The 23,887-nt window shown below is 37.6% G+C and overlaps 1 protein-coding gene across 1 annotated transcript in view; it reads right to left on the bottom strand.

Moving 5' to 3' along the window:
* The window catches only part of LOC145769924 (aldehyde dehydrogenase, dimeric NADP-preferring-like), a 28,633-nt gene extending 5,032 nt beyond the window's left edge, over positions 1–23,601 (bottom strand). Inside the window, exons 1-6 of the mRNA XM_082581473.1 lie at positions 23,468–23,601; positions 17,768–17,894; positions 16,837–17,068; positions 12,085–12,170; positions 11,681–11,773; positions 4,192–4,300 (exon numbers count right to left, since the gene is read on the bottom strand). Of these exons, the coding sequence (XP_082437599.1) occupies positions 4,192–4,300; positions 11,681–11,773; positions 12,085–12,170; positions 16,837–17,068; positions 17,768–17,894; positions 23,468–23,502 (682 nt within the window). The 5' untranslated portion in view covers positions 23,503–23,601. The remainder of the gene's footprint in view (positions 1–4,191; positions 4,301–11,680; positions 11,774–12,084; positions 12,171–16,836; positions 17,069–17,767; positions 17,895–23,467) is intronic.
* Between the last annotated feature and the right edge of the window lie 286 nt (positions 23,602–23,887).

Raw genomic sequence — 23,887 nt, 5'->3', positions numbered from 1 at the left:
TAAACCTAACGTTGTGGAGCTGATGGATGTTTGGATAAAAAAAGCTGCAGTTGGCATAAATGCTTTTAAGCAATTGCGTATGTGATATTCAACCCGTTAATGTTAGTGGTGTTAACATTGTATTTTGGTTTGTGTTTTCCACAAATTGTAATACCTGCTGTGTAATACCTGCTGTAGTACAGCAGGCATTTACACTGTTGAGCAACACAGGAAATTTGGAATTGGGGATTGATTTACTGTAAATTGGACAACTTCCCATTCAGAAACGCTGATTTCCAACTCCTTTCCAATGATTCCAGAAAAAGATGAAGGGCTGTTTGTTGTCCCATCTAAGTTTGTAAATATATGTCGTAGAGGGAGCTGGTTGCAGTGCAGTAAGCATATAACCCACTGCACTGGTCTTTGAGTTGCTCTTCTAGATGACGCGGTGCTCATTTTTTTATTTCCAGTCATTGCAGTACCATCGCTTCCAACGAGTACAAGCTTGTCATGAAGTTCAGTATCTGCAATTGCCTGCAGCACACTTTTTGCTACAGATAAGCCAGCACCATCTATTGGAGTAACATGTGATATGCAAAATTCGCTGGCTGATCCACAATGAAAAAATGTTCTTCCAGCTGAACGTTTTGGTGGTACTTCCTATTGATTTTCTTGATAACTTGAGTGGCATCTTTTCTACCACCAACGACCAACGTATATACCATCAACAACCACATGACATCGATTTTCTTCCTCCCGAATGAGCCGCCGGTACTTTTGTCTTTCACGTCTTAACTTGCTTCGGCCAATAATATATGTTGAATTATCACCACTAATCACTAATCAGTCCATGATCTTTCAGTACACTGCTTGCTATAGCTGCTGCAGCACGGTCAGAAACTTGAAAGCGATCACGAGCTATAGCTAAGTTTTCGTAGGATATCCTATTTTGATATTTGGTGGTGTCTTTAAATATCTGGAAACTACTGTACATGTCGCATGTACTGCGGTCATCTTCGCTTTCAGATGTGGATGTTGTTGGCTACATAGCCGAGTGGTGAGAGCCCTGGAACGGCAATCGAAAGGGCACCGGTTCGACACCGCTCAAGAGCATGCGGCTGTGTCTTTGGCAGGACACTTAAAGTGCCTCTGACAGGTAAATAAATTCGCTAAATTTACCTAAGATACCAAAAAGATGACACTAACAAACTTCCCTGACCAACAAATCGTAAAAAATATCAACAGGCTACTAAGTTACACGCTTGCAAACTTTCGTTGACATCGGCGAATCTGGCAATCATTCAATTGCGAAAATAAAAACGGCAACACCGCTGTGACGTCACAGTAAGCGGGAAGGATACATTCTTTCTCTGTGATGACTTGGTAAAGTATGGTACGGCTACTGCAAAACGTGAATGTGTGGGGCTCTGTTGGTCTAAAGCAATAAAGCATGTGCAAATTAAGAATTACCGAAACTCAAAAGTGAACTTATTATTACTATCAGGTTTCGATCAAATAGGTTGAGTTTACTTTTATCAAACAGCAGCTCAATTCAATTGAAATTGCAGTTTCATAGGGCTACAATTTTCATACTTTTTTATTTGTCCTAATCTGGCTATAGCCATTTGCAGTGTAACAACAGTATTTCACAAACAGTACCTTTAATTTATGATTGAGGCAATGCCTACAAATTGCTGTTTATGTGACATTGTCAGTGACAAAGACCGTGTGCTTTCTTTTCCCACTTTCCCACAAAAAAAGGTACTGAGAAGAAAATGGTCAAAGTTTTCTTCAAGTGTTCGAAAGTGGGTTGGGCCATACAAAACTAGTCGTATATGTTCACTTCACTGAAGATGATTTATTTAATAGGCCTACCACTCAAGTAAAAATGCCTACAGGCATATGTTGGAGTGTATACTAGCCTACTGTACAAGGTGATGCTCTCGGAAGCAACAATCGGATTGTGATGCCGTCATGCATTGTTTGGCGAATCCGAAACAATTTTCCAGATCCAGATGGCCGTTACACAGAATTTCAATGGCCAACTGAAGGCACATTATGAGAGAGAGAGAAACTTTTATTTATTTTTGAATAGTGATGATGAATTAAATATGAATGATGATTCGTACAATTTCTTCATTTTTCACTTCAAGTATATTTTAGGTTTTGTAGGAACACATCCAGTACAGTTTTATTAAACTGTAAAAACAATAAATCTTCGAAAAAAGCAACCGCTTGTACCAACTTCGACCAAACTGTGATCCACCAATTACATCTAAGAAGCGTTTGTTTCATCCGTCGCTAACGACGTCCACTTAGAATGACGTAATACCACCAAAGTCGTCCCAGAGCAGTGAAATATGGAGTTTCGCCTGTGGTGGCGCTGCGGAGCAGTCGTTTTATTAAATTACGCCCTAACCAGTCGAGCTACGAGGTTAAGATTAAAAAGTTCGCTAAGTGTAATTCTGCGCTAGGAAATGCTTTAAAAAGTTACTATACTTGGATCCAACCTGTCAGGGGCACTTTAAAGGCATGCCTGAAAGTGGACACAAAGATTGGCTTCCTTGCCTTCCCGTCCACTTAATCTAAATCTTCAACCACCGGGTGGAAGCCTGGATACGACAAACAAGATGTGGAAAGATCGGGTGGTGCTGCTGATGTGTAAGTAAGGCATATCCTCATGGTCAGTGGACTATATGGAGGTACCAGCACTACCAAATCTTCTTGCAAATACAGCATCAGATTCATCATATGTACCTGGTGCTTTTGAGCATCGCGCTGTTCGTGGACCTATTTGATTTTCATAAAAAAGATAATCCTCATCAGTCATTTTTAACGTGTGGTGGACTTCTAAACGTCGTCTTTGTACTGGGTTTTTGCAGAAAATATCGAAGAGTGTATCATATTCAAGCAGAAATAATTTCAGATCATTATGAAGCTTAGTTCCTTTTTTCGCTGGGGTACCGTACAAGTTTAGAGAACTTATTAACCAAAATAGCATTTTATCCAACACAGTTGTGTGATTCAAAGTGTAAATGTTGTACCATGTCCAATGATTAACTAACTCCAGAGATATTTTTGATACTATAGATTCAATCGCTCAATGATTTCTTTACCGGTTGAAAGTTTTCCTTTAGAAATTTTTCTTTTGTTGATAAAAATGTGATTTCCATGCAATCACTTTTTTAACCTGTTTTCTTGTTTCGATTTTAAATCTTCATCTGCAGTTAACAAACAGAACAATGTATATACCGATACTTTCTATTCTAATTTGGCATCTGTATGAAGCAGCATAAAAGCAATTATGAATTATCTGGCCAAAAATACACATACTTACACTCTGTAAAATTGGTGCAGCTTCGTGGCATCTTTTTTGTTTAACTGCAGATGCAACAAAGTACCTAAAGAATCACTAGGTCATTTGCTTCCATCCAGTTAAGCATGCCATGGGCATTTACCCTATAACTTTGCTTTTGCACTAGCACTTTTTGTCCAAAAATTGGACAAAAATGCGTTTTTTGGTCATAACTTTTTTCTAGTGAAATTAAGCCAAAAAGTCCTACTAGAGCACATAGAAACATTATGATTCTGCATCATTTGATGCCAAACTCATGGTCCTAACACCGCAGTTCTAAAGTTACAGCCGATTTAAGAATTTTTGGGGTATTCCCCCATTAAATATGGAGTAGCATGGCCAATAGGGGGTACAACTCTCCGAAACCAGTTTTGTTGTTGTTTTTAGCCAATTTGTCAGGGATCTAGACATCCTTTGTTTGAATTAAAAAAAAAGTTGTTTTTTTACTCCACCGTACTGTTGTACAATGCCACTTAACGGTGCACATCTCCGAGTTGGGCGATGTACGTTACGTCGTATTTCACGATGTCACTAATTTCGAACACCCGTAACAATGTCAAACTCGGAGCCAGTGTTGTCAGAACTTCACAACATTTCCAGTCAAAATTACAAAAAATCCGTTATGAACTAAACCTTACTGAACGTGTTACATACAAACAGCACGCACGTCGTACAAACTGGAATTAAATGGTCGCCCAAACAGAGTCTGAAATAGAGCATAAAATCAGTAAAAAATGAGCTCACAAACTCAAGCCTAGTCTTTAGAGCTGCAGAGTGATGATGGTTCCAAAAATCAGCTTAGTATAACGTGAGTAGGACTAACAGGTAACAAACATGATAAACAAGAAGGGAGCTACCTGTCGGCATATGACCTTCCTTTCCAACGTAAACAGGGGATTTCCCTCCCAATTCCAAAGTGACTGGAGTGAGATGTTTGGCGGCAGCAGCCATGACTATCTTTCCAACCTAAAAGAGGAACTCAAAATTAGAGCAAAAATGAAACTAGCCATTGCACAACATCAACGAACAATAATGTTAAAGTCGAGCATTCGAGTTACTCTAACTCGATGGATCCAATGTCTGTGCGGTAGCCTACCGGTACTTGCGGCCAAGAACGTCAAAATTAGTCCACCATTTTTTTATGAAGTGTTTGCCATAAGATTATATTGTCATCAGCGAATCGTAACCTAACGGTGGTTTAAACTGTCAAATTTCACATCACAAGCAATGGCACCAGATTTCAGAGAAAATACCAGTTATTTACAATATTTTACACATAATTTTAAATCTTGAATCTGCTGAAAAATCATGACATGAATTTCTTCAATGCAATAAACAATGGCACTCCCAAATTCCAGTACGAAAGAAACGTTTACACTCATTTCAGAAAATTTCTTCACATCTGAATGAGCAATTATATTGGTATTTTAAAAACCGCACTCAAAGTTTAATAGGCTTTCCGGTCATAAGTTCAACACCTTCCAAAGTCAACACATATTTGAAAACAATGGAAAAAGCTAAACTTGAACAAATATCTCCAAAAAAAGGTTTAGTGTAAAACATGTCAAAGCGTTGTTGACTCTGCAATTCGTATTTGCTGAGTCACGAGAGCCAGACAGATCAACACTCTTCTTGCGAAATATTGTCAGTAATACAGCTAAGGCAAGCTTAAAAACTTAATAAATCATTTCAAAGGTCCGATTTATTGTTTGATTATAACAAAGGTACGTCCAACGAGAGAAACGCCTTTACTTTGGGTTAAGGTTAGTGGACCCGGCAAATAATGTTATCGGCATTATTTGCCCATAATGCCGATAACTTTTTTCAATACCACCTAATTTTAAACGCTGAAAACAAGAAAACCATAGCCTATTCAACACCTCAAAGGCAACATTCAAAATTCAGTATTTGATGGGAGGTATGACGGCCTGATGAGTTTGCTTTCACACCTTCAGAAGCGATATTTTGAAAACTTCTCTAAATAAGTTGGATTACAATTTTGTGATTGAACTTCAAACATCGACTCTACATATTTTTCAGGTGAGCCAAAACCGATTTTTACGGAAGTTTTGGTCCAAAATAACAAATTAGCAATGTAAATAAACCCAGTGCGTTTTCTCATTTCAAAAGCAATTTGCAACAGTCATTTATTAGTAAACATAATCATTGACGAAAAGCAGCTTTGCATTCATCCAGTGTTTACATTTTTACTAAATCCGCTTACTTTTAGAAGTCAAAACACAGTATTCTGCTTTCAACTTGTAATGAAATTGCGTTCTTCTGATTTGTGTATGTGACGTCATGATTGATTTGTTTCGGACGCAGGCATTCTTTCTTTATTGGTACACGCGGTGTTTTGTGTTTTCAACTCGTTGCAGTCTTGAGTTTGTCAGCTGGTGTTAGGTCCTTATGTTGGGTACAGAGTAATCATGTTATTTTCTGTTTACGTATGTATTTAGATGTACTACTTTTAAGTTAATTAAAACTTCAGTAAGTGAAATGTCTGGTTATTCTAACAGAACAATTTAATTAACTTATTTGAAAATGGACAGCAAGTTTTATAAACCTAACGTCTTCAAGGCTGATCCAAGTTCTGCGCAATCCAAGAAAACCTGGCTACATTGGTACAAACAATTCACAGGATTCTTAGATGGTACACCGGATGCGACTGATGCGGACAAGCTAAGATGCCTGATTGCGCATGTGGATGCCGACGTTTATGACTATATTAGTGAGAGCGACACGTTCGACAATGCAGTCGCTACACTACGTGCTCTTTATGAGAAACCTATCAACAGTAGTTTCTCACGTTACCAATTGAAAACTTGCAAACAAGAAATAAGTCAATCGCTAGATGACTATCTACAAAAGCTAAAAACGTTAGCCAAAGATTGTGATTATAGACAGGTGACGGCAATAGAATATCGAAACGAAGCTATAGGTGAAACGTTCATTTCTGGCATTGTCTCTCACGAGATTCGACAGCGTCTTTTGGAAAACAACACCCCAGAGACCACAACGCTAGAAGCTATTTTCAAGCAAGCTCGTTCTCTAGAAATTGCTCATCGAAACTCCGAACAATATGACAGGCCGTTTGTGTCAAGGCCGATTTCTGAGTATCATGATGAACCCAGTACTGCTGCTATTCAAAACCAACTTGCGGGTAGTTCCAATCAATCCAGCTTCATATCAAAATGTGGATATTGTGGAGGTTTTCCAAAACATGCTCGGTCGCTGTGCCCGGCCAGAAAAGTCAAGTGCTACAAATGCAACGCTTACGGACACTACGCGGTGGTTTGTCGCACGAGTTGGAAGAAGTCTTCTGCAATGGAATCGCTCGCGGTGGTATCATCGTCGGAACTAACAGAAGACCCCCCGACAAAGGTAAATGTTAAAGTTAGCATCAATGGCATTTGGGCTAATGCATTAATTGACACTGGATCCAGTTTAAGCCATGTGGATAAAGAGTTTGTTCGAAGGCATAACCTTGTAGTTCACCCTCAATCATGTAAAATTGGAATGGCTATAAAAGGAAAAGCGTCAAGTAGTCAAGGTTATTGTCAAGTAAAGATTGAACTCGGGCTACGCAAATATGTTGATGTCAATCTGGTGATTTTGAAACACTTACTGACTGACGTAATTTTGGGCCAAGACTTCTTAAAACAACATGAGTCAGTAAAAATCGATTTTGGTGGAAAGGAACCATCGCTTCAGCTTGGCGCTCTAGGAAAAATTAAGACACCTCTCAAGCCACAACTTTTTGAACATTTGACTGCAGATTGCAGACCAATTGCAACAAAATCAAGAAAACAATCCATTACCAATGAAAAGTTTATTGGAAATGCCGTTCGAGCACAACTAGCTAATAGAATAATTCGTCCAAGTACTTCTCCATGGAGAGCCCAAGTTCTTGTTGTGTCGGGGGAAAATGAAGAAATTCACCGGAAAAGAATGTGTGTGGATTATAGCCGCACAATCAACAAATTTACTGATTTAGACGCTTACCCATTACCCAATATGCAAGATCAAGTAAATAAAATTGCACAATACACGTTCTTCAGCACACTCGATCTCAAAAGTGCTTATCATCAAATTGAAATTCCCGAAGCTGATCGCTTGTACACTGCTTTTGAAGCAAATGGTCAACTGTACGAGTATAATGTCATTCCATTCGGCTTAACTAACGCGGTGCCGTGGTTTCAAAGAATTATAGATGACATTATTGATCGACATTCTTGTAAAAGTACTTTTGCTTACTTAGACAATGTAACAGTGTGTGGCAAAACAAAACAGGAGCATGATGAAAATCTGCGTCATTTCCTGGATGTTGCTAAAGACTGTAACCTTACTTTTAATGAAAAGAAATGCAAGTACTCATGTGAAACAGTTGATCTTCTAGGGTATAGAGTTCAAAATGGAACTATAATCCCAGATCCAGAAAGAGTAAGGCCCCTCCTTCAAATGCCTGTGCCTCAGAATGCAAAGGCTCTACGCCGAATTGTCGGGTTGTTTGCGTACTATGCACGTTGGATACCGAAGTATTCTGACAAAATAAAGCCTCTAACGGAAACAGCATCATTTCCATTGACTCAAGATGCTGAAAACGCGTTTAAAACCTTAAAACAAGTGTTGGCGGACGCAACGTTGCAAGCTATTGATGAAAATGTACCTTTTTGTGTTGAAACCGATGCGTCGGACGTAGCACTGTCAGCAATACTTCAACAAAACGGTAAACCGGTTGCATTTTTCTCTCGCACTTTGAATCGCAATGAGAAGCATCATGCAAGTGTTGAGAAAGAGGCTACAGCAATAGTGGAAGCTGTTAGAAAATGGTCACATTTCCTCCACGGCCGCCGTTTTAGCCTCATCACCGATCAAAATTCGGTAAAATTTATGTTTGACAACAAAAATCATGGCAAAATTAAAAACGACAAAATTCTCCGATGGAGAGTTGAACTTTCACAATTTTCTTACGACATTACTTATAGGCCTGGGACTTTGAATGTAGCACCAGATGCCATTTCAAGAGCATATTGTGCCAGCACAGCAGACACTACACTGTATGAAATTCACGACAAATTATGTCACCCAGGTGTGACAAGAATGTTTCATTTTGTTCGTATGAAAAATTTACCGTATTCAGTTGAAGACGTTCGACGTTTGACTGCTAATTGTGAAGTATGCTGTGAAGTAAAGCCACGATTTTATAAGCCACCGAATGCTACTTTAATCAAATCTACCCAACCGTTTGAGAGACTGAACATAGATTTTAAAGGCCCGATACCATCAGTTTCTAAAAATCGTTATTTTCTTACTATCGTGGATGAGTATTCTCGCTTTCCGTTTGTATTTCCTTGTGCTGATACCAGTGGCGATACTGTGATTTCATGTTTGCACAATTTGTTTTCAGTGTACGGTACACCTAGCATTATACATTCTGACAACGCCAAAGCGTTTAAATTTTCTAAGAGGTTGAAGGAGTACTTGAGAAATTTGTCTGTTGCGACTAGTTTCACTTCTGTGTATAACCCCCAAGGCAACGCTCAATGTGAACGATACAATGGTATTGTGTGGACTGCCATAAAACTGTGTTTAAGATCGAAAAATCTGCGCACTGCCCACTGGGAAGCTGTGTTACCCAAGGCTTTGCATTCGATCCGATCATTGCTTAATACTGCCACAAACGAAACCCCTCACGATCGCTTGTTTAAGTTTTCACGACGATCATCGTTTGGCACTTCTGTCCCGACTTGGCTGGAAGATGGTCCTGTGTATGTTAGACGACATGTGCGTAACAGTAAATATGAACCTCTTGTTGACAGTGCCGAAATTCTCGAAAGTAATTCGAATTATGCTCGTGTACGTTTCGAAAATGGTCATGAAGCCACTGTATCTGCTAGAGATCTTGCCCCAACAGGACGTTCGTCTTCACCTCCGTCACAAGAGAGCGTACTTGAACCTGATAGCATGGAAGTTAGCCCAGCAGATAATAGGCCTACCGACTTACCACTCGCCGATGTTGACAACTCGCCCAAAAAGGTTGTGAAAGCACAAACTGAAGTTGGTTGGCGATCATCAAGAGAACGTAAACCTCCTGATAGGCTGTCTTACTAATTGTGTTGTCTTTAATCTACCGTGTTATTATATTTGCTATGTATTCGTTATTAATATTCACACTATTTTGGTGGAGGAGATTGTAATGAAATTGCGTTCTTCTGATTTGTGTATGTGACGTCATGATTGATTTGTTTCGGACGCAGGCATTCTTTCTTTATTGGTACACGCGGTGTTTTGTGTTTTCAACTCGTTGCAGTCTTGAGTTTGTCAGCTGGTGTTAGGTCCTTATGTTGGGTACAGAGTAATCATGTTATTTTCTGTTTACGTATGTATTTAGATGTACTACTTTTAAGTTAATTAAAACTTCAGTAAGTGAAATGTCTGGTTATTCTAACAGAACACAACTAAACAATTACACTGTATGCAACAAGATGCTGTGTTGTTGGCGTAGGTTATGAGAATTTAAAGCCGACAATTGCAAGCAAACAATAAACGAATACAAATGCAACACAAATATTAAGAAGGCGTGTACTATTTACATTTTAAAATTGTTGGCATTCCATGCAGATAGAGCCATTGCGAGGATATTACATTGGTGCACAATCGCGCAATCCTTTCATTGGCGCAATCCTTTCAACGAAGAAAACTAATCATAGCTTGTGACTAGGGAAATGTGTTCTAGTTCTAGCACATGACTATTGACTAGGGAACTGTGTTCCGAAAGTTAGTGCAAACCGCCACTACCACAGCGAACTCGAAGTATCAGGCTAAAAAAGTCGTTAGTATCTACATTGTGAAGTAAGCAATGATCATGCTGCCAAAAGCGAAACTCAATCGATTGAAGAAAACTAAGTTTGTTTTTCGAAATTTTATAGTTTATGTAAATAACCACAAAATACTCTGGATTCGATTTGCAATAGGTTATTGATTTTTGATACTGAGTCATAGTACAGCAATTGTAAAATTTTTATTGCCATACTTCCTCCTCTTTCAAGGTATTGCACTTTTGCAGAAATTTTCACAGTTTTGTATCCAATGGTCGATGCTTTGGTAAGTAAAAAAAAAACAGTTCAACTAGCTACTTTCTCAAGTTACAACTCATGAAATGAGAATGATTCTGCATGTTTTTTTGTCTGGTTGTGAAAAGGCAACAAAACACAAGCTTTTGTTCGGAAATGATCACGAGAATACAAACAATCGCTTCAAGGGAAGTGATTTAGCATAAAATAGCGCTAAGTATCCACATCAGATTGTCGGTAGCCCAACAATGTACAAGCCATATGTAAGCACCTACTGAGCAAACCTTACTTTGTACAGCAAAGATCGAGCCACACATTTGCGATGCCTCATTAAAGGAGCAGCTCATTGAAAATAATTTTTTTCAAAATATCAAGATCGATATGTGATAACATTGAACTGATCCATTTATAAAACATGGCAATGAACCGGTCCAGGACATTGTGACGCGATTAAAATGCAGAAAACCCGACTGACGCGAATCACAAATGCTACGACACTTGATTATTTTTTGTGTCTGTTGTTGAAGCTGAGCAGTTCTGAGATATCTCTTCAGTGGTAGTATCATCATCATGTGACGTCACCAAGACGAAGGTCGGCTGTCAATTGCTTCCACACGTCATGTTCTTCTACTACTTTTTTGGCTTCTCCGATGCTTGACAAACCAGCCCATTGTTTTACATCATCTCCCCAAGTTCGTGTTCATCTCCTTCTTCCCCTGCACCTCTTACCTTCCACCATACCTTCAATAACTAACTGATGTAGCTGTTCTGCCGATCCTCTCAAAATATGTCCAGCAAATTTCATCTTTTGTTTTGCTAAATCGTCTGCCCATCCATCTTGCACTCTAATTCTTTTTTTAATTGCTTCATTTGTAATGTGTTTTAGCTAGTATATAGCAAAGTTTGTATATAGTAAAGTAAAATCACAAAATGACGAGTATCACTGAACATTAGCTGGTCTGTGTGATGGGTCATGAACACGATATAGTGTGACTATTCGTGTAACTTCAAATAAGAACCAAGTTTTGCGTCATAAAGACTTGCTCCGTGATGCGTTGTCATCAGCGATTTATAAAGGATATTGTTTTCTGATTGCTGCTACGGAAAAACGTTCGATGTTGATTGAGTAAAAATTTTGATATGTACTAACCAGGCATCGGTTTCACACCTACAGATCAGCACTACACATACAAGATTTTGCCCATGAAATGCGATTATTCCTAATTTCTGTGTTAAACTCTCCGTCCGTATAATTGGTTATCGTACTCACCATACAAGATCCAGTATAGAAAATATGATCCAACTTTTCCTCCAGCAGAGCGGTTGTTTCGGGAATTCCACCATTGTAGACAGGAAAGCATTCCTGTCATAATAGGCTACATGTCATATACGACTGTACGTACTATAAAAAAATTAATAGAAACAGAAACATTAATAGAAATTCAGTTAACAACAACATTTTAAATAAAAATGATTATTAAAGATTAAAAATCTACTGATCTTTTTTTGGTAGATGGTGGTAGCTCGTGGCTACTTTTAATCGATAGATTGCAATAAGCTGCAAAATGTTTTACGTTGTTTCACATTACATTTACATTCACCACTTTCACGAGGGTCGGCTGCAGCCTTGCAACCTTTTAGGACGGGCCACCACTGGTGTTAGATGCTTATTACCTTATCAAGGTAACGTGGAATTAAATCGGAAAGAGCCTTGGCTGTATTCTCTGCCACTTCTGATGGCTTCACTATTACGCAATTTCCTGCAAAAAAATATTTACAAGTTTTGACACCATCACCGATCTTCTTTTCAATCCTTTTACCAAAGTTATCACCTTAACACTGAATAATTAAGTACGAGTGGTAAGGAGACATATTTTTTCTTATCTGTTTCTTATTTTAGTAAGAACTTGATGCCGTCCTACGATCCTCACCAAAGCAGCCAGTGAACATACCAATAAACCATTTATGTTGTTATTCTTTGGTTTGGCTGTGAGGTGAGGATAGTCAAGTCCCAACAAGACCGCATCAAGCCCAAACAGACAAGAAAAAAAGACTTCTCATTACCAAAAATTAATATCTTATTGTAGAGTGGATTCAACAACAGCAAGTAAGTGGACAGTTTGCAACGGAAGAAAAAGAAGGTTTCTATAAAAATTGACCAATCTATGGACATTGAAACTGATAGGTACCACATAGCTTAGTTAGAGTGACTTCAACGTATTAGAACAGATTAAGGCTTGATAGCTGCACACGCCTTTTGAAATGCAACTATCAGCGTATTTTTACGTTTTGTATACATCGTTTCTGCTGATTCGAAATTTATCATAAAAAGTCCAATTCATTGCATAATCTGATGTGTGTTATTTGCGAGCGAATCTTGCTCCTTAATTAATTGCACTGTTCACTGCATATAAAAAGACGGGTCTGCTACTATTCGGCGAATCCGATTCGGCGAATTCCCTATTCGGCGACAGCTTTTTTCGGCGAGTTTCCTATTTGGCAATTTTTTGAAAATCCAACGACGCCTTCTGTAAATCCAACGATTGAAAATTATTCAATATTCAGATATTGAATCAATGTAAATACGAACTGTTAGGCTAATTCGGTTCTTTGAACAAATCGAATAGCTTTTGTAAATGTTTCTCAGGAACAACCTATACCTGGTCAGCAAAAGTTCCCTTTTGTACACGATTTCAACGTCTGGCGACGTTAAAACGATGTAATTGCCTTTACATTACCTTCAAAAGTTTCGTTGACATCAAAAATTCTTTGGCTGTTTTGAGTTACAGCATTGTTTTGTGAAAAAGGTTGTTTTGATGTAAAATATATTTGAAATATCATATAAAATCAACAAATAGCTTATTTAAAAAATAAATGACATGACGAATGACATAAACATGACGCAAAGAAGGTGGATGACATGTCAATTTTATGTGAGCAAACATTTTAATTTAATAGTTCAAACATTTTTCGCTAAATTTCCTATTAATTTATTTTTCTTTGTCGGAATGCAAAAGAAACGATATTGTGGAATAAAATACAAAATTCTTTAAATAAACAGAAGGCGTCGTTGGATTTTCAAAAAATCGCCGAATAGAGAACTCGCCGAATCGGGTCATTCCGTAAGAAAGACAATGTATAGAACTTTGTTCAAACCCAGGGAAAACAAGAGCGTGCAGACATGCGCAACCTACGCCATCTTCATTCTGAGAGTAGGCTAGAGTGCATTATATAAAAGCGTGGCTGGATCTTCTTTGACATTTCCAGACAAAGTGATATTTTAATCATATTGCCAGTAGTAAACCAATGGCTTCCAGTCAAACCTTGCTCAAAATTGGCAAATCTGTAAAAGTTAATCCAAAGTGATCCAATTAACTCATCAATTTATGTGTAATCCAGGATGCAAAAAAAAACAAACAATTCCAACGTATTGGTAGACTATTTCGATATCACTAGACGATGCAAAGAGCTATCGCCCCATCTCCTTGCTCTGCATCCCTTTCAAGATCCTTGAGAGACTGATCTACGCTCGTGTCGAACCAATAATTGACCCACTGCTTCCCAAAGAACAAGCTGGATTCCGACTCGGGAGGTCAACTGTAGACCAAGTCACACTACTAACTCAGGATATTGAGGAGAGTTTCTCGGCAAAAAAGAAAGCGGGGGCTGTCTTTATCGACCTAACAGCAGCCTATGACACTGTTTGGCACCGTGGCCTAGTCTACAAACTACTCCGCCTACTCCCTGACAGGCACATGATCAAAATGATCATGGAACTCATCCACAACAGGAGTTTTACCCTTACCACCGGAAGCGGAAAACCAAGTAGACTGCGGCGACTCAAAAACGGTGTCTCACAGGGATCAGTCTTGGCTCCCCTCCTTTTCAATGTCTATATGCATGACCTACTATCAACAACATCTGACAAATATGCATATGCTGATGACTTGGCCATCTTGCACTCTGCGAAAGACTGGCAATCATTAGAAATGACGTTGAGCCAAGACATGACGACCATATCTGGATACCTTCACCAATGGAAACTGAAGCTCAGCGAAAGTAAAACTGTGACGGCAGCCTTCCATCTCAACAACAGGGAGGCAAAACGTGACCTAAAAGTGACCGTTAACGGCAAAATTTTGCCGCCCTGCCCAGAACCTACATACCTTGGGGTTACACTTGACAGGTCACTCACATACCGTCACCATTTACAGTCACTACGCAAAAAGCTGACATCTCGCGTCGCCCTGCTGAGACGTTTGGCAGGCACAACTTGGGGTGCAGGTGCTGACACCTTGCGCACTGCAACCCTGGCGTTGGTCCACTCCACTGCTGAATACTGCGCCCCTGCCTGGTGCCGCAGTGCCCACACCCGCCTCATCGACAGCCCAATCAACGACGCATTGCGAACTGTGACTGGATGCCTGCGCCCAACTCCAACAGAGTATTTACCAATCCTCGCAGGCATCCAACCTGCTGAGCTTCGCCGAAAGGGAGCCCTTATTCACCTGGCTCGCCGGGCGGGGGATCCTAACCACTTGCTTCATGCAAAACTCAACATCCCACCTCAGGAATCTCCCCGGTAATTAAAGTCAAGACACCCCTTTGTGCCAGCTGCTGTTGAATTACTACATCCATTCAGCGATCATGCCATCAGCGCAGCACACTTCATGGAAGACAATTGGAATGCAGTGTGGTGTGCCACCGACACGAAACTACATCGTTTTATACCTCACCCGGTGGCGCGCACCCCTGGTATGGACCTGGCTCGGCCGACTTGGGTCAAGCTCAACAGAATCCGAACCGGAGTCGGTCGCTTCCATTCCAACATGCACAAGTGGGGTTTGGCTCCCTCACCGGCCTGCGAATGCGGCACGGAGGAACAAACTGCTGACCATGTCGTTCTCGAATGTCCGATCTATAAAGCACCAAATGGAACGCATGGTACAGCAACGCTGGACGAAGCTACACTCACCTGGCTCTCCATCACCTGCCCTGAAATTTGATTTGATCTAGTCTCAAACGAAAGAAGAAGAAGGTAGACTATTTAGCCGTTTAAAAATTAAAACATAAAAATAAATTACAAATTGTACAAACATTGCACCTAGAACTTGACTCGTACAGTAGTGCTATCCTCAGATGATTGAACGACTGTCAGGAGCAACGGTTTATTAAGTTAAATTTGTATTTTTTCAAGCTGTAGCATAATTGCTTTTTACAGCTGCTCCCATTTCCAAACAATAATGTTGCAATAAGCAGTTGATAAATTGAAGTTGTGGAATTTTGAAAATTTTGGGATAGATTTATTAAACAAGCATCGATTTATATTGAAAAAAGTTATAAATAGCATTTTTTTCTGAAAAAGCATCCAGAAACTATTTGATTTAATTTTAACGTAGCTTACTCTGAGAAGGTAGTTTTGCATTGGTAGGTCTAGATTAAATATTCCTGGTTCACACTGTTAGTTTCTCAGCTGCATAGTTGAGTGGTGAGAACACTAGAACAGCACTCAAAAGGGCGCCGGTTCGACACGGCTTAAGAGCATGCAGCTGTGTCTTTGGCAGGACACTTAAAGGCATGCCTGGAGATAGACACGAAGATTGGCTTCCTTGCCTTTCCATCCACTTAACCTAAATTTTCACCTATCGGGCGTATGCCTGAATACGACAAAAAAACATTAAGGTAATTCTCTTTTTTTTTTTTTAACTTCAGATTAAACAAATTTTAGATTCCTGATGAGGGCTTAGGTTAAGCCGAAAACGTTCAATTGTTAAAACTATTTGTAAATATGTAAAATATATTGTTGTAATGCTCAACCCTGTGGTATTGTTGTGTCTTGCCTGTCTTTGATTAAACAAAAGCAATCTAAAATGTTATCAATTATCATATTGCCAACAAAAGCTATCTTTTTGGAAAAGTTTTAAGAATTGAAAGACGCCTTTCAAATTGTATCACTTTTCCAAGTTCCAAATGCTTTGTTTTATCCTCTAGCATATGCTTATTTATGTTGCACAACTGTGTGTTTAAAAGCACTTGGAGATGCAAAGCTCATTATTCAACTCGAAGCAGTAGGCCTACTTGCATACTTGGGCTGACTTGGGACTTCGAAAACTTATCCCACACAAGCGATGAATAGCCTATACTGTACATGCTAACCACAACAGCTCAAGTGAGCTGATGCAATCTGCATAACTAAATAATATTTGAAGACTGTGATTAAATGACACACAAAAAAGTTTTTTTACACAAATAGCTTCAATGGTAAAAACTACAAAACTTATTAAACATGGCATTACAAAAATTTTAATTTCACTAAATGATATGATATGCTTGCAAAATCGGAGCAACAAAAACTCTATAAACAGATACCATTACATTAATTGAAGACATTCACTCGTTTTTAAAAACTATTTATCTGGTATTTACCGGCAGAAATTGCAGCAATCAATGGAAGAATGACGAGTTGGACTGGGTAATTCCATGCTCCCATTACAAGAACAACACCTAGTGGTTCTTTTTGCAAATACATTGAGTCGGCGATTTGTAGAAGTGACTTTGATGCATAAGTTGGTTTTGTCCAGCTGCGGACATTCTTTATAGCATTGAGTGCTTCATTCTTGCACATGATAGTTTCCATCATCAAGGTTTCTTGCTTTGACTGTTTTTAAAATCAGTTTATGCTACATTTACATTTGACTGATGAGACAAACATACAGAAAATATATTCACAGCAAGATTCGTCTAATTTGTCTTAGTTTAATAGGCTAGTTTGCTAAATTTGTCAGTTTTGTTTAAAAAAATGTTGTCTAGCCTATCTTTTGTGTACATTTCAGTTAATCGAATTAGTTACAGTATTTCTTTACATCTCTAAGTCTTTTGTTTGAATAAAATTTATTATTTGAACATTTCTTTAAAATGCTCAAGCAGTTTTCTCATCACTATTGGTTATTGCGGCATGGATAGATTCCAAACAAACAAAGGTTGTTGGATTAAATGGTCTATACAAAAGTGTCACTACAACAAAGTGTGAGATAAAGAGTCTCAATAAAATTATTATAGAGTTTAAGCATTAAAAAAGTCTCTCCAGGATCGTTCAAACTGGAGTTGCATTTTCTGCACTTTTTTTGAGGATTGCTGCTGTTAATTACCTTCAACAGTACATTAAATCCACAAAAAGGAAAACTTATATACATTGTTTTAATTTAAAGCATATATACGGTAGTATACAAGCTAGGCTATTAAAGTTTTACCTGTTTGCTTCATTTGTTACTTATATATTTATAGTCTCTTTGAAGAAACAAGTAAATTCTACTGTGCTATATTTTATCAAAATCATCCAGATCAACATCAAACAAACCTTGCTTAAATCAGCTTGAAGAGCTTTAATGAGTGTTTCTTCCTGCTCTACCACCATGTCATACACTCGACGTAATTGTGCAATTCTCCAATCCACTGATTTTGTCTTTCCAGTTTCAAAAGCTTGTCTAAACATGTATATATTTTGAAAGGCACAATTGTAAAAACATCATGCAAAAATGAATGTTATGCAACTTTTAGAAAATTCGTAACCAAATTTGTGCCGTTTTGAATTCATTAATAAATATATATACATAATGATTCTTTATTTTATACAAGCAAGAAAACGTTATAACAATATATTTTGGCATGTCTATAAAACGGTTTATATAAAAACAATGTGATATTTTACAGAACAACTACCAAATTTGTTGTATGGGATATCATGAGATTGCAAACCACAGACTTCAAAGTCATAATCTTGTTTAGTAAAAACATGAAGTTTCAAATTTAATCATTATAAACATGAAATTAATTGTTGAAAATCATTTGTGTTTTTGAAAGTTTACAAAAGTAGCATTAATCATGAACTGTATTCACCACACACATCCATGAAATTTCATTTTACATTTTAGCATAACAACCTATTACATATATTATATTTCTTATGTAAAACAAAACTTTGCCCATTGCGTAACAAGACTGCTTGATGAGGTCACATACGAGTTTCAATAAAAAAAAATCATAAAAACAAGCAAATACAATTCAAGAGCATATTATCAAGATAACTCACTAGGCTAGCCCATTTAATAAAAGGTAGCATACGGTAGTACGGCAACACCCTTAGCTTTGCATGGTAGCAGATTATTTTAATTTAGAGCTCCCTACCTCTATCTCTCCACAGGGGTTAAAAAAAATAACTGATAACAGGCCTCGAAATTCATGGCGGACATGTAAACCGTCACAGCATGTGATGTCCGCGAGAAGTACCATCTAGATTGGTCACATTTGTCCGCCGAGAAATAGCACAGGAACTAGCGATACAAATCGTCATTGCATAGCACGAACAATTGTTGCGAGAATATAATTCCCGCGCATCTACAAAATGTGAATACTGTAACCCTTAGCTTCCATTCAAGCAGGAAATCTTTCGATGTTTACGATGCTTCAACGATTGATGACATTGAATCAGCGTAACAAAGGTGAATTCTTTGCTAAGAATCGATGGGAGTACGGGTAGGCTACTTCTACACTAATCACGCACAACTTAGTTTAAGTTTTACGTCACAATGTCTGGCTTTGATCTCCGAGCAATATTGATAAGGCAAGGTTGGTTACAAAATTAGATTATACATACGAGTAATCTATTACAGCAAGATGCAGCAAATTTGTTAAGTTTAGGAATTACAGTAAGAAAGAAACAGCCCAGGAAAAATTCACTTTCGCTCACATGACACGCAAATAAACGTAGCAGAAAATAGTAGAGTTAGTGTAGAAGTTTTCCGACCCGTGCCCAGAGCATTTTGATGCAAGAAGCCACACGACCTCGTTCGGTGGAAGTTAATCAGTTATGAGGCTTATTAGGCAGCTTAACGGCGCTCTGACTCTTCGAGCGCACGTCGTTGGTCTGATGAAAGGCTTTCAAAGTGACTTCACTGAAATTTTAAAAAGCCTTCTAAACCGTAGCTATAGTTCTCAAATGGCGAAGAATTATCAAGATAAAGTGATTAAGCATAACGATCGACGTTAAAACTGGTGTGTTTGCCGTGAGACTTTTGTCCGCCGTCAACAAAAACTAATTTCGAGGCCTGTGATAACTTGCAAATTTTACACTGATATTTTAACAATCTATTATTTCAAGATCATTGATTTATGAGTATGTTGTGGAATTTTGTATTAATGAAAAAAATGACTTCATGATTCTAGATTACTTGTTTTAAAAATATAGACTATTAAAATTTCAAATACAAAAGCAGACTATTCTGAATTTCCAAAAGAACAAACTAATGTAGCTCATCTGACATAAGCCTCAATCACCAAGATAACTGGAGTGTCTTTTTAGAGCTACTCAGCTACAACAGTTCAGTTCAATTTATTTTGTTGGCGAAAAAGGAAGAAAAAAAACAACACTATACAAAAACACAAATATTTCACACAAGGGTGGCAGCGAAAGACTAAAAAGTCACCAAAATCAGCTGCAACCCAAACATTTAAACAAAAGACCCAAAATTAAGAACATTAACACATATAGCACAATACCAGCACTTTACATCATACATTAACAGTGAAATAACACAGGGCAACACAAAAAAAACTGTGCAGAGAAATAAGCAGATATGATATGTTTTAGGAATGATCATTGTGCAAACTCTTAAAAGTATTATAAGACTTTTCTTGTATTTCTTTTGGTATTGGATTCCATAGTTTCACTACATTAAAACATAGTATCTTCTTACCAGAGTTTGACGTTGTAGAAGGCAAATATAAATCATTGTTTTTGTTCTGACGGGTTTTATGATGGTGAATTTCGTTTACAAAAAATAAAGTGCTATGATGTGAACCGAAATCGATAACCTCCAACAACCAGACTAATTGTGGCCAAACTTCTATTATTCTGGCAGAGATGAGCAGACATTAAAATGTATTGTATGGAAAAATCCTCGGAACACTTAAGAATTTTCTAATTGAGTTAGCCAGTTTTGGGTAGGCAAATGCTACCGTACTGCAATAATAATGATGGTGTTACTAACACATTACTTCTATCATAATTTTCAAAATACATTGTGATTGTATGATAAAAGTTATTGGCAATATCTGCTAAATTGCAACTGATAATTACTTCAATATTTTAAGACTTCACATTTGTAAACGCAAACTGTGAGGTTCATTGGTTCAATTTCTAAACAAATTTTACAACGCAAAGGAGACTTGAAAGTTTTAAGTCGCCCAGTTCTGTGGAAACCAGTTGGGAAACTTATTATCACCAAAACCTAAATAGTCTTGTAGAAGGATTAACCCCTAATACTTAAACTTGCATGATAAAGATGCATGTCGAAATTTTATATTTGTTTGATATTCTTCCATCAGCTACTGATACTCAACTTTTTAGAATATTTTTTTTAAATTTCTTGTTTGTTTTTGATAAATAGATATGTTCCCATTTGGAAACATTGAAAAATCAAGATTAACAGAAATTTGTTTTTCTGTGCACTATGCACTGCGTTGTGTAAAAGGATAATCAAAGTCACTGGTGTTTATTGTGTTACCACACCAATTGTATCGGTTTAAATACTTATAATTTACAATACAATGAAATTGCAACAAACCATGTACATTCTACTAGGCCGAGATAAAAGTGATTTATCCTAAAGTAAGTTTTGGCTAACGATGTTTGTACGACATCTCTTCCGAATTGCAAGCGGTTTATATATCTGCTAATCTCCTCTAATCTAATCAGCTAATTTCCTAAGCTGCAACTACAAGCATGTTTAAAAAATTAGAAAAAAGACCACTTCTTACTTGGTAGTCAAGGTCGATAGTCAGTGAGAAATCTATCAAAAAGATCGACTCTTGCATTGATTTTATTGTAATTTTCCACTATCATAGGTTTCGTGTAGGCTAATGGTTGAGGTTTGCTTTCAGGTATTGTTTGACTTTGTGACAGTTTTCTACTTTTTTTCCATTGTATTTTGGCAACTTTCCTTTGTTTCTGTTTTCCTTTGCATAGGGTGGGAGTGAGCAATCTTAATTGTCTTCCAGGCTCGGATGGGATACTTCAACCTCTCCTGCAGCTTCTTGTATAACATGAGTTTCTAGCAAATCTTAGTCATCATTTTCTTCATCTGTAAGTCACCCTTACTTTCTGGTCAAAATCACCAATTTACAATTCTCTATATCCCTCATGTAATCAAACCCACAGACTGCTTCAAGAGCTGTCAGAAACTCTGTTGACAAATCTATTAGGTAAAAGTTGCTCATTCTTTAGATTTGACATAAAACTTCGTCTTTGAATATTACTAACAGAAACTCCTCAAAGTTCAAACTCCAGCAATTAACCACTGCTTACCAACACAACATATAATCAAGTGGCCTGGACCAGTAGTAAATCCACTGTTAAAACATAAACCTATTTGTAAGATGCATTTGTTGCTTCACGATATTTAGTTTTGCTTGCCACAGTGTGGGGTCTGCTACTATTCGGTTAGTCCGATTCGGTGAGTTCCTAACCTCTAACCCTAACCCCAAACCCTAAAACGGCAATGATAATTAGGCTACGGTACCCGATAATTAAAAAAAAAAAATTGAAAAAATCCCCCGTTAAGGGATCGGACTCACCGAATCGGACTCACTGAAACGAGCCATTCCGCACAGTGTGTGAAGCCACGATATAACATAATCACGAGTTCCCACTTCCCAATGTTCCCATATGGGAACATCATAAATGAATGCAATTTTTGCACAATCATAAAAATAGGTATGCATGTACCTAGGGATGGGCAATATAGAATTTCGAATAGTTGCAATCCGAATATCTAATTATTCGAATTGAAATCACATTTCGAATCGAATTTTCCAAACCGAAATGAAATATCCGCTTTTCCAACTACCAAAATTTTTTATCAATTTTTCGCCGATCAATTACATTCGGCTCGGCGATAGCTATTCGCTCTAGCGAAAACGGCTAGCCAGCTCTCTTTACCAGTGCGCTTTGTAGACGTCAGAAGACCGTTGTGCTGTGGATTTGCATCTATTTTCATCGCACGAAACATGGAAAACAATTCAACTCTGGGTGAGGCTACCACCTAGTGTAGGAAGTTCCATAACAATGCAGTTCTAAATCCAATGAAATGGATGCTTTATTGAGCTCCGGTGTTGAAGCGACGAATACTTCAGCATCAAGTAACAACGAACAGCTTTTAGCTGTTGAGGAAATCCGATTGTACCTTAAGGCGAAAGTGCCAAACAGCGATGCAATTGAATGGTGGAACAAAAATAAAGAAAAGTTCCCGCTGTTGTTTGATCTTGCGAGGAAGTATATATTTAGCTACTTCTGCATCTTCAGAAAGATCCTTCTCTAGTGCTGGATTAACATCATCAAAACTGCGATTGCGGCTCACTGGCGAGCATTTTAATAAAAGCTTTAAACAATCTTCACTGCAACAAATTCTTGCTCTCCTAGGCAGGCAGTTACTGTTGTTTTTTTGTTTTGTTGCCACTTTTCCATTATGTGTCTTCAATAAAACCAGAATAAAAACAAAGCTTTTTAACTTTTTTCTGAAATTAAAAAAATTATTCTAGAATAGATATTCGAAATTCTAGATTCGAAAAAATATTCTAGAATAATTCTAGAATAGCTTATTCTTCTATTTTGCCCATCCCTACATGTACCTAAATACGTATCAAATAACATTACAACTATTTTTTCCATTTTTAGTCTTTCAAAGAACAGAAAAAATGTGAGACAACCCCAAAAGTCAAGTTTTCCTAAACTTTGGCTTTGGGTTGAATAAACAATTCAGAACAAATTAAATTCGATTATGGTGTAGTCCCAACTTTACTGACATGTATCAAAAGATATTTAAATATGTTTTTTGTTTAGCTAAAAATCTCTGTCCAAATTTATTTCCCATACAGAAACATTAGGCATTAATGGGTTAAGGTAGTAAATTCTCCAAAAATAAACCTATGTACTACTAGACTGATATTTAAACAAATAAGTAATAAGATAGTAATCAGCAAATTAATTTTCTCAATTACAAACCTGGTTGCTTGAACAAGCTGACTTGCTGAAGCCATGATGAATGTTGGATATTTTTCTGTTTTAGCACAATTGTATAGGTCACCAATCACCACAGTACACGAGTCTTAAAATTAAAACCTGAGTTCGTATAAGCTACAAGTTGATCAAATTTAACAAATTAAGACAATGTTTAATCTTAGTAATAATGACAAGATTTCTTCAAAGCTTTTGTAGCAAGTGATGTTGTTTCCGTGAATGATTTTGTTTAAAATCAGGCTCAGGAAACTGATATTTTGCACCCTATTCTTTGGTTGATCAATGATCATTTATATATAACAATTGATTGCACTTATCATGGGTGTAGTCAGTATCAAAAACCATGTAGTATAATAGGTACCGTATATATAGTTTGTTTTGTTTAAACATTAAGCGATATAATTT

Source organism: Aplidium turbinatum, chromosome 5 (genome assembly GCF_918807975.1).
Source record: "Aplidium turbinatum chromosome 5, kaAplTurb1.1, whole genome shotgun sequence".
Lineage (NCBI taxonomy): Eukaryota > Metazoa > Chordata > Ascidiacea > Aplousobranchia > Polyclinidae > Aplidium > Aplidium turbinatum.
This window is presented reverse-complemented; position numbering and strand designations above follow the sequence as displayed.